Genomic DNA, 14,258 nt, shown 5'->3' with positions numbered 1-14,258 from the left:
CCCCAGCCTCCCCAACGTCCCTTCCGCTGTGGGCTTTTCCACTTAGTACATATGTGGACCTGAAATACGACACGCGGGCTCCTTCTGTTTGTTCATTCTCTCACAACCTCTTTGTCCATTGCTGGAAGATCAGTTCCATGTAGACCATGTGTTGTTAGTCCCTGAGACTCCCTCACACCTAGAACAGGGCCCTGCATACAGTCGGTGCTCAATAACTATTTGGTGTGAAATGACTAAACAGTGGACAGATTTAGGAATGTGGGGCAGGGATCCCTGGGTGGCGCAGCGGTTTAGCGCCTGCCTTTGGCCCAGGGCGCGATCCTGGAGACCCGGAATCGAATCCCACATCGGGCTCCCGGTGCATGGAGCCTGCTTCTCCCTCTGCCTGTGTCTCTGCCTCTCTCTCTCTTTCTCTGTGTGACTATCATAAATAAATAAAAATTTAAAAAAATAATCTAAAAAAAAGGAATGTGGGGCAGAAGGAGGCAGGACCCTGAGGGTGGTTCCTCCCTGCCCTCGAACCTCCCTCTCCTCCAGGTCCTGACCCCTAGATGGGGAGCCAGGGCCCTATCCCCTCGGCACCTAATGGTAGCCACACAAAAACACATACCAAAGGGGGGGAGCCGCTCCCCTTCCGAGGAGCAGATGTCCCTCTCCTGGGTCCTCCTGCCATAGCTCGCAGAGTAGATGTTGAGAAACTTTGAAGGGTGGCAGTGCAGTTTCAGCTCTTGGTCTTCACACACGGTTTTGTTTTTTAATTCATCTGAAGCAGAAACAAAAATCAGCGGCACCATCAGCTCCTCTCAGAAGGAATCGGGGAGCCCTGCCCAAGCCCTGGCCACTCATCCCCCTCTGGGGCTGCACCCTGAGAAGGACAGTGGGAACCAACCCTCCATCCCCATGGGGTCTGACCCTGGAATAAAAAGCGCCCCCTTCAGGAAGAGGGCGGGAATGACAGCAGGTGCACAGAGAGGAAACAGGAGCCAGGGACCAAGTACAGAAGGCAGGGCTCGCTGGACTGGATTTGGGGATGGGCCTGGCCATAAAGGATGTTGAGAGAGAGAGAGAGATTCCTTAATTGAAGGAAGCCTTTCCTCAAACGTTGGCTTGGACCCACATAGTTAAAGACCAGGAATTATCTGCCTGCAGATTAAATTTCTGGAGACAGCCCGATTAATAAGCCTCACTGCCAGACTTCCTAATGTTCTAACACCCCCATTTATATATTTAAAAAGAAAACATAAAAGCAAATTATTTCCTTGGCTAGGAAAAGGGAAAAAAGCAGAGTATGTGTCTTGTGAAGAGGCCCTCTTTAGAAAAGTATGAAGAGCCTGCCCCTAGTCTGGTGATCCAAGAGCCACCGATGCTCAGGCTGCCACCGCGTGCTACCTTACAACAACCCACACCAGGTCACAGATTGTTTCCAAAGAATTTAGGAAAAGATTTGTGTGTTTGTTTAATCTGCATACCACCGTAACATTTCCCTTTGCAGCGTCACACAGCGTTGATGTTGTAAATGCGCTGCTCAGAACAATATAGTTGATTGGGTTGATTTTTTTTTTTTAAGAATGTACTGGAAAAACATTCAATTAATAAAGATGTTTCAGAATGATTTGATTCCAAAAGTAATAATAGTTAACACTCCAGACACAAAGGATCACATATTGTATGATCCTATTTTGTTGAGAGCTCCAGAAAAGGCAAAGTTATAGAGACAGAACGTAGGTTAGTGGTTCCGTTGGGGTTGAGGTTTGGGAACCAAGGAAAATGATAAGAAATGGACACAGGACACTTTTGAGATGATGGAAATGTTCTATAGCTGGACAGTGGTGGTGATGGCACAACTCAGCGATTTACTGAAAATCAATGAATGGCACACTTGCAATGGGTGACATTTATGCTATGCAAATTATACCTCAATAAAGATATTTCAAAAATAATAAAATTTAATATTTTTTGAGCTTGTCTTCTGGATTAAGCCCCTTTCGAAGATCTTTAAATGTATCAATGAATTTTATCACCTCTTCAGATTCTTGGCATGTTGTGTTTTGGATTTTTAGATACTGTGGGAGTGATTCATATATTCTGGATGCCAACTTTCATCTATTATGTGTTACAGATACCTTTCCCTAGCCTGCCACTTACCTTAAACTTTGCAAAAGCAACGCAAAGCAAAACACAAAGGAGACTATGGTCATTTATTTGTATGTATAGTTCCCTTCTACCCACCTCCCCAATATTTTAGAAAGGAAAAAAATCACTATATCACCCCCGTACTAGATTTTTCTACTTTGAAATAGGTCAAGTTGAAGAATAAATATAAAAATGCTTTATAAAATGTCCAACTCTGTATTGATGTAAGAAGAGGTGGTTGTGATGATGATGGTGAGAACAAGGTTCAAGCCATGTTGCAGCTACAGAGCAAATGGGAAGATCTTTCAGCCGAATAAGCCAACAGGAGCTAAATTACAGGAGCTACTCAGGCTATCATGGAAAGCCAGGGATAGGGAGGAAGAATGTGTCAAGAAGAAGGAAAACTAGCCCCTCATAACCATTCCCCCATGACTACCCCTCCTATGACCACCCTTCCTATGACCATCCCCCATGAATCACCCCTCATGACCATCCCTCATGGCCATCTCCTATGACCACTGCCCTGATCATCCCCATGACCACTGCCTATGACCACCCCTATGACCATCCTCCATGACCATCCCTATGACTACCCTCATAACCACCCCCATGACCATCTCCCAAGATCACCTCCCATGACCATCCCCATGACCAACTCCCATGACCATTTCCCGTGACCACCTCCCATGGCCACTCCCCCCATGACCATCTCCCATGACCACTCCCCATAACCACCCCTATAACCACTCCCATGACTGTCTCTCATGATCACCTTCCATGACCATTCTGCATGACCACCTCCCGTGGTCACCCCTCCCTTGACCATCTCCCATGGCCACTCCCCCCACGATCACCTCCCATGACCATTCCGCATGACCACTTCCCATGGTCACCCCTCCCATGACCATCTCCTATGACCATCCCCCATGACCACTACCACCATGATCACCCCCCCAAAGACCATTCCCAGATCCCTCATACATCTCAAGCTAAAGCTTTTCAAACTGATTTGAGGCCTATTCTATTCTTTTCATGAAATCAAGTTAGTAAATTGTGACCCACAACTCAAAAAAACAGAGTTTAGAAAACATCAAAGTGCATCATGAAAAAAATGGATGAACACTATTTTATAATTAAAAAAAAAAACCTTTTCAGTTGTGGGTGTGTTATGTACCCCGGGGCCAAAATGTAAAATCCTTACTCTGCATTGTAATCAAGCCAATTTGAAAGCCCCCCACTGACAGGAAGGTGTGAGTGGTAAACACTAGTGCAACCCTCGGTCATCCGGTCATCCGGTTGGGTGGTCGTGGGACTTCGTGTCCTGGAATCCTTGATGCTTAAGCCTCAAACTTAAAACACGAAAGAAAATAATTTCCAAATATAAATTCCACCTTTCTGCCACTTGTAAATTCCTGTGCTTTTCTCCACCGAACAGAGAAGCAGCAGTGAGGAAACCTTCAGGATCTCAAGATACCATCAGCTCTGGCGCTGATCAGCCTGGCTCTGTTCCTTAATGCGTGATGATGAGAACACTCGAGATTAATGAAAGATGTGAACCAGATTACAGATGCTCACAGAATCCCTGCTCGACCGAGTCTTCGAAGACACAAGGAACAAACAGAGGAGGGAAAACTTAAGTGGTGACTAAGCAATGTTCAGAATGCCCTTTGCCCGGTCACTGGAATCTTAATACAACAGTTTAAACCTAAAGCCAAGAAAAACTTTGTTTTCTTTTTCTAAACATAAAGAACACCAAGTCTGACCCTGACATTGGAGGGTTTGATTTTGGTGAGTCACGTCTGCACTGGTATGAGGTTTTCAGTGCTTTTTTTTCTGAGTAAACGCTAAATCCCACCAACACCAAAATACTGCCTTACTTCAAAGGTCCAGAATGAACGATGGCCTTTGATGCAGGACAGAGGGCATGGGTAGACACACCAAAAGAGCCCGAGGACCCTTCCAACTGGGAGAATGCTGAAAAATGTTAAGAATGCCTTCCAGTTGCAGAGCTCGCCAAAAAGGATGAAAACCAAGTCTTATCTCAGCAAACTGGAAGCTTTCCTTTTTAATAGGATCTTTCCTTTCTTTTCTTTCTTTCTTTTCTTTTCTTTCTTTCTCTTTCTTTCTTTCTTTCTTTCTTTCTTTCTTTCTTTCTTTCTTTCTTTCATCAGAACTTTTTGTTTATTTTTTATTTTTTTTAAAGAGTTTATTTATTTATTCATGAGGAACACACAGGGAGAGGTAGAGACACAGGCAGAGGGAGAAGCAGGCTCCCTGCAGAGAGCCCGATGTGGGACTCCATCCCAGGACCCCGAGATCATGCCCTGGGCCAAAGGCAGACACCCAAGCTCTGAGCCACCCAGACGTCCCTCATCAGAACTTTTTAAAATTAAGAGAGACTTTTTAAGGCTTGTCATGAAGTGCGTTTATTAGCCACCACCTCTCTGGTGTATTAAGGCCCATTCGTTAAAGGAGGCCTCGATGCCTGCCCAACTCACCCAGAGTAACACAACACCCGTGTGTCAGGCCTCCTGTGATCCTGTCCCCAGATTATGGGGCAAATCATCTCCTGGAATGGAAGGGCCTGTGAGTGTCACATTACTAAGTGCCTGGGAGTTACCGCTGTGTGATGTTGGGTCCCTCGGTTCCTTGGGAATGTGCTAATTCACTGTCGCCTAACAGTGACACTTCCTGGTCCTAAAAGCAACAGGACAACTAACAAATTGCTACTTTTCATAGAGAGAGAGACTTTGTTTTAGCGCTGGGCAAGAGTGCTCTGTGGTCTCAGATTAAGAAAGGTGGAGGCAGCCTTCCAGAAGGGTCGCCAACAGCCCTGTGGGTTTGGATGGGAAGAGTGACAGGAGCCCGGGGAAGGGGGACAGCCAGGAATCTTCTCCAAAGACAACAGTAACAAGGTCCCCCTCCTACTTCTGCCAAGTAGAGGGCCATGTGGGGCTTCCTTAATAACGCACACACCTGCATGTCAGCGGGGGTCCTTCGACGCGGGGTGGGGAGGGTGACCAGCCCCAAGAGGCCCTGTGATTACTGATGTTATTTACAACAGCCATGCATGCCATATTGTCAACATACAGAGAGAGATTTAGTCACTTTTAATATGTTTTTAAAATTTGCTACAGGGACACCTGGGTGGCTCAATGATTGAACATCTGCCCTCAGTTGGGGTTGTGATCCTGGGGTCTTGGGATCGAATCCTGGATCAGGCTTCCTGCAAGGAGCCTGCTTCTCCCTCTGCCTTGTCTCTGCCTCTCTCTGTGTGCCTCTCGTGAATAAATAAATAAAATCTTTAAAACATAAAATAAAATAAAATAAAATAAAATAAAATAAAATAAAATAAAATAAAATTCGTGTCCTGCTATTGCCTGCACCTGGGGCCAACCTCATCCTGACCCCCCTCCCCTAAATCTGATGTCTCAGGGCCCTTCAGTCAGTCACACCTTCAGCAAGGATGATGTTAATCTGCCTTCCAGAATGATGGCCACGATCACCGAGGGCCACTGCATGCCAAGTCCTGTGCTAAGCATCTCACAAACAGCACTGGAGTTTTAGTTAGTCTACGCTGTGCTGTACTCTATACTCTTTACCGCAGCCCCATGCAGACAGTACATCATCCTCACTTTACAGTTGAGTCAAGGACCCAACGCTGGAAGTTTCCTGACGCTCCCGGAGATCACGCTGCCACTGCATGGCACACAGGGGTATGAACCCAGAACTGCCTAAATCCCAAGCATCTCTGGAACCAAGATCCCCTTAAAGGATGCGATTTAAGGAGGTGAAGCATGATGCCCATTCCAGAAAAGAAGGTTCTTTCTAGTGAGGTTTGCTGGTAAAACAGCTCTCCCAGCGGCCGACAAGCCAGCCCTGACTGGTGGTGTTTGCCCAGCTCCCTGGTGTAAATACTCCCACGGTGGCAGGTTTCACCGCACACTGGCAGAGCTGGGGAGAGATGCTTTCGTGATGAGGGTTGGGTCCCCGCACCTCTGGGTGCGCCAGGGGCGTCTTTGACAATCGGTGTCACGCTCAGGTTGGCACAGGAGACAGAGAAGAGCCTCTGGGGCAAGAGGGCTACAGAGAAAGAGGAGGGAGGGTGTGGGAATCACCTCCCTTCTTCCTTCACCTCACAGCGACAGGGGCCACCTCCCAGCCTGCAGGGCCTCAGGTCACCAATGTTCATGTCACCCTGGGTGCTCTGGTTTCCCATAGGCTCAAGGTGAGATCCTAAAGTCCAACTCAATGTTATTAGGGGTGGGGCCTTTGGGAGGTGCTTAAGTCCGGAGGGTGGAGCCCCCATGCATGGGATTAGTGTCCTTAATGCAAGAGACCCCGGAGAGATTCCTCGTCCCTTCTGACAAAGTGGTTATAGCAAAAAGATAGTCTTCTGGGAGGAAGGGGGGTCTCGGCAGACACCAAAGCTGCCAGTACCTACATCTCAGGCTTCCCAGCCTCCAGAACTACAAGAAATAAACCTCTGTTGATCATTAGCCTCCCAGTTTATGGCATTTTGTTATAATAGCTCCAGCAGACCAAGACACGACGGCTCTGCCTCTAATCTGTTCCATACAAGGCAGCCAGACGGGACTTTAAAACCCCAGCTGTGCACCCTCCCTGCGTAAATGCCACCTTACAGAAAGAGTCCACCTCCTTCCTTGGCCATCAGGGCCTGGGGATCCTGCCCCAGCTCCCTGGCCGGTGCTCCTGCTTGCCTGCCCACCCACCCCCCGGAGCCCCCTGCTTCCTCCAGCCACAGGCCTCCTTCTGTGCCCAACCCTATGTTGCAGTCCCCTGCTCCATCATCACCTGCCAGGAAAGCCTTCCCTGCACCCCTGCCGGGGTCCATTCCCCCTTAGCTACTTGCATGGCACCAAGAGACCAGGGCTCCTCCTGAGATGTTTTTTGGACACATCTGGTCTTTCTAGAGAAAAGTGATATTTGCTAGAACCTAAAGGACAAGAAGGAAAGAGCTACATGAAGGGGTCAGTAAAGGCTCGCTGGCTGAAGGAACATTGGGAGCCGTCCCAGATGGAATCACCATCCAAAAACCTTCTGCAAAACGTGAGTTCTCTTCATGCCCAACAGCAGGCCTGGCGCCTGTGCACAGTGGGTGCTTAATAAGTGTTTTGCTGAAATGAAATTAGCAAACCATCAGACCTAATCGCTCGGTGCAGGACTAAAGCTGTAGCCTGGCACTGGCTTATACTCGGGGTCCCAACTTCACAAGGGCCTTTTTACGTCTTTTAGAGGCTGGTCCTTCACGACTTTTTAGTATGAAAAGTTGCCAACACAGAGAAAATGTGACAAGAGTATCACAATAGATGGGAGTATTCCTGCCACCCGGATTCTCCAATCCTTACCATTCTGAACAAGGGCCAATTTGAAAAAGGACTGTCTTTTCCACCATGGAAGGAGGGTGGCCATTTTTTAAAAATTTTTATTTATTCATGAGAGACAGAGAGAGATGCTGAGACACAGGCAGAGGGAGAAGCAGGCTCCCTACAGGGAGCCTGATGCAGGACTCGATCCTAGGGCTCCAGGATCACGACCTGAGCCAAAGGCAGATGCTCAACCACTGAGTCGCTCAGGTGCCCCAGGATGGCCCCTTTGGAGATTAAGCCTTGAGAAGGATGGGAGATCCAGAACACAGAGATGTAGAAGGGATTTTCCTGAGTGAGGCACGAGTTGACAAGAATTCCCGGGGAGGGCTTGGCTGGGTGTGCAAAGTCCGGGCCTGCTGGTGGGTGTTTGCGATCATGTGCACGTGTGAGTTATGTATGTGACAGTGTAAATGCGTGCAATAGCACGTGCAGGTGACAGCCTGTATGTGTGAGCGACCGTGCGTACACTGATAAGCCTGATAGTGTGTGTGCATGTGAGTGTGAATGTGTGTTTGAACACACTGTATGGGGGAAAAGCCATAAGGGAAGTTCTGAGGTATCCAGGCCCCAGTAGGGAAAGGGCTGAAGACAGAAGGCTGGATATTTGCTGAAAGGTTCCAATGCTTTCTCTGCAAGTGTGCACTTGAGACCACTACACGCGTGTGACCCAAAGCCTCACCCACCCCCTTGCACCCAGGCTGCCAGCGTCTTGTGGGGGATGCTGAGTTCCAGAGGCAGAAACCAACAGAGAACAAAATGCAAAATGCAAAAGTGATGTGTTGGGATGGCGATGCAGAATTTTTTTTTAAATGATTATTCCTTCATACGATCCTTTGGTTCAATATTGTTGCCACAACATTGCTCTCTTCCCAATAAGTTTTCAAGGATTGCTGGGAGCCTCGAATGCTGCAGTTACCCATTGACCCTCCCCGCTTGTAAGTGTGACCTGCTCGCCGAAAAGCAGCTCCTTTGGGCCTGCAACGGGTTACCCACACACCGATGTGTGTTACAGGTGGCACAAGGCCACGGAGAAGAGCGTAAGAACCAGAATAGAGAGGTTGCTCCAGCCAGAAACCCTTCGGCTCTCTTTTTCCTCAGGAAGAGACAGCGTGTCCAGAGCCCCTGCTGGAGGTGAAAGCGGAAGAGGCAAGTTCATAAAGATCTGGAAGCAGGGGCTCCAGTGGCAATTGTGCGACTGGCCCTCTGGTGAGAACAAGCAGTCCTGTAGTGGAGGGTGGGCGTCCTCGAAAAGGAGGACTGGCTCCTCCTTTGGGGGAAAAGCAACTGCAAGCCTCTTGCCACCCCTGACACCTTGAGCATGGATACAACTGGGTTTTACATGGTAGGAAGGATTGGTTTTTTAAAATACTGTGATTTTTTAAAATATTTTATTTATTTATTTGAGAGAGAGAGTGTGAGAGCGCACAAGTGGGGTGGGGGAGAGGCAGAGGGAGAGGGACAAGCAGACTCCCCATGAGCAGGGACCCTGACGACAGGGGGCTCGATCCCAGGACCCTGAGATCATGACCTGGACCAAAGGCAGACGCTTCTTAACCGACTGAGCCACCCAGGAACTCCTACAAAGGATTGTTTAGATTCAGGGATTTGCAAGGATTCACGGATATATGGGTGTATACACATGCAAGTACACACAAACCCACATAAGCTATTTTTTAAAAACGGGTAAGACATCGCTATTAACACGTTTCTAAGTTGGGCAAACAGCAACTAGCAGAGAATTCCCATGAGGGGTGTGACTGAAACAGGGAACCCACACCCCAAAGACGCTGTCCCCCTCGGAAGTTACTTACTAGGCTGGCATTTAAAGGAGACCAGGAGGTATTTACTGCTTCCTGGACAAAGGTCAGGTCCAAAAACACGGCTATTGACCAGGAGGTGGCAGGCCCGCTGGTTCTGGCATTCGTCCAGCACTTTCTAAAATGAGGGAGTAGAGAAAGGATAGGCTTGAGAACCACAGGCGCAGTGTCTGGGGGATCCCACACCCGGGCCGCTCTGAGAAGGCAGGACACCTGTCTGCCAGGGCCCGGGCTCCATACCAAGAACCTTCGAGCTGCTGTGAGCTGTGTCTAAGACGAAAGCACGTATACCTGCGTGGTCAGGTCGGCTCCTGTCTCCTGATCTTTCCCAGAACAAGAAATCTGACCCAATGGTGCCAGACCCCCCTTCAGAAGACAGGCCTCTGATCTGCCTCAGCTGGAAGCGCTGCCGATGGTTCTGGCAAAAGTACCACCGCATCATGAGGGCTCCAGGACACATGAGCAAGATTCGAGAAGCTCAGGGTATGGGCTAGCTGGGATTTGGAGGTCCCTCCCGGGAGGGCAGAGAGAACTCTCTGGGGGGTCAGGACTCACAGCCGGAGCTCTCCATCCTCAGAAACAGCCTGCCACAGACCACAGAGAACTCAGCATTTGGGGGAGACCTTGGAGACCCAACCCAAGGCCAACGGATAAAAATCAAAAACCCAATTCCCGCTCTTGCCAACCTCAAGGGCACAGGACCCACTTGTTCCCGTCTTTGTGAAACACTCAGGCTGTACTGTTGAGCATTTGGCTTAAAAGTTTTCCTTCAAATATCTCTTTCTCTCAACTTTTTCCAGGCAGTTCACTCCGTTGTGAAGGGATCTGCTCTGGGAAAGCTCACGGAGCCCCCTACCTACACGGGGTCCTGGGGGGGCCTTAGCGCCTCACTGCTGCTCTTCTACTTCCAAAATGGAACAAGCCCTGCCCATGCCAACCACAGAAGCCTTACACTCAGTTTCTGTGAACAGGACACCACGTCCAGTGAAAATTTCCCAAGAATTTAACTTATTCTTGTTAGACTGAATTTAGCGCAGATTCAAGAGCCCGAGTCACCCTGCTTTCACAGTAGTTGCTGGAGCATCTCCATGAAGGCTGCTGGCCCTACCAGGTTATCCCCTCAGGGGCCCAATGGACGTGCATGAAGTCAGGAAAGAAGCCCAGGGAACCCTGAGGACCCCCCAAAGACAGTACACGTCCTCATGGCCGAGGGTCTTCGTGAAATGACTCAGGCTCTTGAGTGGCTCCACGTATTACAACCCCAGAGCGGGACTCAAGGCAGAGCTGGCTCCAAACTGTAATAACAGCTGAAAAATGCACAGGGGGGACTTCCTGTTGACGCTTAACCTCGGGCCAGATGAGCCAAGGTGCCCCTATTCTCTCCCTCATCGGGCAACTTGACTCTGAGGAGGAGGGAGCACCTTGCCACGGTTCCCAAATGCCATTCAAAAGAGACACAAAATATAAAGGATCTCTTGATCTCTGGATGAAAGAGCAGTGCGCGGGGATGTTTCTGGCAAACAAACCTTCTGAACAACATCGGAGTTGTGTTCACAAATGCTAACTTGTCAGCTTGGCTATGGAAACATCCTCTTCCCTGGGGCCTGCCTGGCAGAGCCAGGCACCCATGTTGCAGGGTGAGGGTGGTGCCCACGCTTTGGAGCTCCAGGGTGCCAGGAGTTCATAGTTTCGCAAGGCAGGCGCTCCCTCCTGTCCTATTGGCACCCAGGAGAGCAGGGGACGGCCCGGGCACCAGGGATGGGTGGCCAAGGATGATGGGGTAAGGACCAGGGGCAGGCCAACAGGGATACGGCTGCTGGGGGGCATCTGAAGGGGAAGGGATGGAGGGCGGGGCACACAAGCAAAATAACTGCTCTTCTCCAGAAGCAACTTGTGGCCTCTCCTCAGGATGTGGAACCCACGTCCAGGGAATTCACTGGAACACGTTCTTTTGGCTACTCAGCTGCCATCTTTACCAATCACACGACCACCCAGATACTACAATGCTTGGGATGGAAGCAATAGATGGTGTGAGAAATAGAAAAATCCTTATACTATCACATTATTTTTGCATCTCCTCTCTGGGCCTTAGGGAGAGCCACACAGCAGTCATGCCAATTCTATGATTCTGTTGTCTTCCTAGGAAATCTATCTTTACCCACATTTCCTGTGGCCGAAAATAATCAAAGAGCCAAGAATAGTCCAAAATCACTATTGAAATACTAGCTCTGGGGATCCCTGGGTGGTTCAGCGGTTAAGCGTCACCTTCAGCCCAGGGTGTGATCCTGGAGACCCGGGATGGAATCCCACGTCGGGCTCCCTGCATGGAGCCTGCTTCTCCCTCTGCCTGTGTCTCTGCCTCTCTCTCTCTCTCTCTTTCTGTGTGTGTGTGTGTGTGTGTGTATGTGTCTCATGAATAAATAAATAAAATCTTAAAAAAAAAGAAATACTAGCTCTGACCTCCTACACCAATTTTTGCCTAATACCAACTAAAAAAAAGAAAGAATGAATGAAAGAAAGAAAGAAAGCCAGCCTTAACTGATCCCCTCTCCACTAATTCCTGATAGTATCCCAATAGAAGGACAAATCAGCCAAAGGCTGCCCGAAGTCGCTCGAAACTAGAATAACCTCATTATCTATGACCGGAGAAGAAAACCTTCTTTTTTTTTCAAGACCACAATTGATGTCTCCCTTTCCAGTGCGTTCTCTGGGAAGTTGATCATGACCTCGGCTGTCTGCCTCCCTGTGGTTTCCACTAAAGAATCCACACCCTTCCCTCCCTACTGGGCTACTGAGGGGAGGGGTGGCCCTGGAGGTGGAAGCCCTACGAGTCTGCACTGCACTGAGGAGTGATGCCTCGGATAAACTCACATTGCAAGTGTGTTGAGGGAGCTCTCCAGGAAGGAGGAATTCCATCTAGACTTGTTTGGTGAAGGATCCTTTTGAAAAGTAAATGGTAGCTCACCCGTGAAATTGGTGATTTGTAGGGATTGGGGTTTTGATGGATGAGGTTTGCTTGGAGTGAACTATATAATCATCAGCATATACACAGAGAGACAGAGAGAGGAAAGGGAGAGAGGGAGGGAGGAGAGGGAGGAGAGGGAGGAGAGGGAGAGAGGGAGAGAGGGAAAGGGGGAGGGAGAGAGAGAGAATGAGAGAGAACCATTTTATCATCTTAAAGCGTCTACGAAAGGCAGTACCTGCAATGTGGTGGGAGCCACACAGGCTAAGCTGTCTTCCCTCTGGGAGGCAGGCTGCTGGGTGTTACACATTTGGTAATCTTGCCCATAAAATGCCGATTGGACACTTATCGTGGAATGCCGAGGACACTGCAGATTCAAATGGTCCCCGTCACAGGCATAGGCGGTGTGGTTTTGCAGGAGTTTGGTTAGATAACCTGGAAAATATTCAGCTGGGTTACAAGAGGCCCAGGAACTCACCACTCCCCAGAGGTCCTGGGCTCCCCCTCGCAGGGAGGGGCTGGCCAGTCTTCATGGGCGCTTCCCTAGCAGCGCCCATGAAGGAGACCCCAAACCGGGCTCGAGGTGAGGCTGAAGGAGCAGGTGCCAGTTTTCCTGCCTGAGTGGTAGGCCTCGGTCTGGCATGGCCCACTGGATGGCTCGGAGGGCTCTTGCCCTTTGGGATTGGCCAGGAGCCAAGAAATCCTGAAGCATCTCCATAAAGCTGGAAAAAATTTCCAGTGGGTGTCCCTTGGGCATGTAGATGCCTGTCCCTGAGGAGATTTGGGTTGGCGGATCTCCCACTAGCTAGAGCCTTCCTGGAGTGAGAGGATGCCATTTTATGTTGGGATGACACCCCTCCCCGGTCCTGGAGAGGAAACCAGTGTGAGGCCTCCTTCTCTGGGGTAAGGCCTGCTCCGAAGGGAGGGGTGGGGGTGGCTGGGGGGACTGTCACAGGTTGAACAGTGTCCCACCATAAATTCATGTTCACCAGCAACCGCAGATGCCCCCTTACTTGAAAATAGGGTCCTTGCAGTTGTAAGTAGTTAAAATGAGGTCATCCTGGAGTAGGCTGGTACTTGACAGGTGTGATGCTGTCCTTAGATGAAGGGAAGGGACACAGGGAACACTGTCACTAAAGGCTGGACTGATAACATCTAAAAGCCAAGGAAACCAGAGGACTGCCTGCAGCCACCACAAGCTGCAAGGGGCAAGGAAAGATTCTTCGGTAGAACCTTCCAGAGGCAGCCTGGCCCTGCCACACCTTGACCTCAGGCTTCTGGCCTCCAGAGTCCCGAGGGAATGAACTTCTGCTGTGTTCAGTCACCCCCACCCCAGCAGTCATTGGTTTACTGCAGCCCCAGCAAACTAACACAGGCTCCCGGTCCCAGCGGCCCTGGCTACTTCTCAAGCAGGCCGGACGAGCCACAGGGCCTTGGGCTCTGAGGAGCCGTGCGCGTGGCCTGGCAGGGGTGGGCGGCCCGGACCGCTTCTCAGAAAGGAGGAAGGAAGGTTTGTCTGAAATGCAGATTCTTTTCCTCCTTCTCACACCTCATGAGGTCAGTTGCAAGGCAGCTGGGAGGGAAGCCAGGGACTTTCTGGTGAGGTGTGTGGGAGACGGGTTTGGCAGGCCTTGGCCACTGAGGGGGCGGAGGGGGCCGTGGAGGAGGGCAGTTGCAGAACTCCCCTATTCCCACACAGACCGCCCTGGGCTCAAGTTATCCACGTTGAAATTTCCAAATCCTCTCAGACCAGGATTCTCTGCAAAGGGCACCCACTGCAGGTCCCTGGCCTTCCCTGAAAGACACAGTGAAAGGGACCGTGCCATCTGCCATAGGTTGGTCATGCTTGCCAACCTGAAGGTGAAGAGTCGGGGTGCCCACCTTCACATGTAACCCAGACCTGAGGTCTCTCACTGCAACTCCTTTCTTCCATTCCACCCTTGGAAGCAGGCTAAG

At 49.9% G+C, this 14,258-nt stretch overlaps 1 protein-coding gene across 12 annotated transcripts in view; it reads right to left on the bottom strand.

Annotated features, from left to right (window-relative positions):
- Window positions 1-14,258, bottom strand: part of EVA1C (eva-1 homolog C) — a 79,095-nt gene that overhangs the window by 28,824 nt on the left and 36,013 nt on the right. For 10 of the 12 annotated variants that reach the window (XM_077879006.1, XM_077879001.1, XM_077878999.1 and 7 more), the window contains exons 2-4: window positions 12,541-12,737; window positions 9,335-9,458; window positions 611-763 (exon numbers count right to left, since the gene is read on the bottom strand). In XM_077879006.1, the coding sequence (XP_077735132.1) occupies window positions 611-763; window positions 9,335-9,458; window positions 12,541-12,612 (349 nt within the window). In that variant the 5' untranslated portion in view covers window positions 12,613-12,737. The remainder of the gene's footprint in view (window positions 1-610; window positions 764-9,334; window positions 9,459-12,540; window positions 12,738-14,258) is intronic. The other 2 variants (XM_077879000.1, XM_077879007.1) reach the window with 2 other exon arrangements.

The sequence above is a fragment of the Canis aureus genome, chromosome 30, assembly GCF_053574225.1.
Source record: "Canis aureus isolate CA01 chromosome 30, VMU_Caureus_v.1.0, whole genome shotgun sequence".
Lineage (NCBI taxonomy): Eukaryota > Metazoa > Chordata > Mammalia > Carnivora > Canidae > Canis > Canis aureus.
The sequence above is the reverse complement of the archived record's forward strand: the minus strand, read 5'-3'. Positions and strand labels throughout refer to the sequence as shown.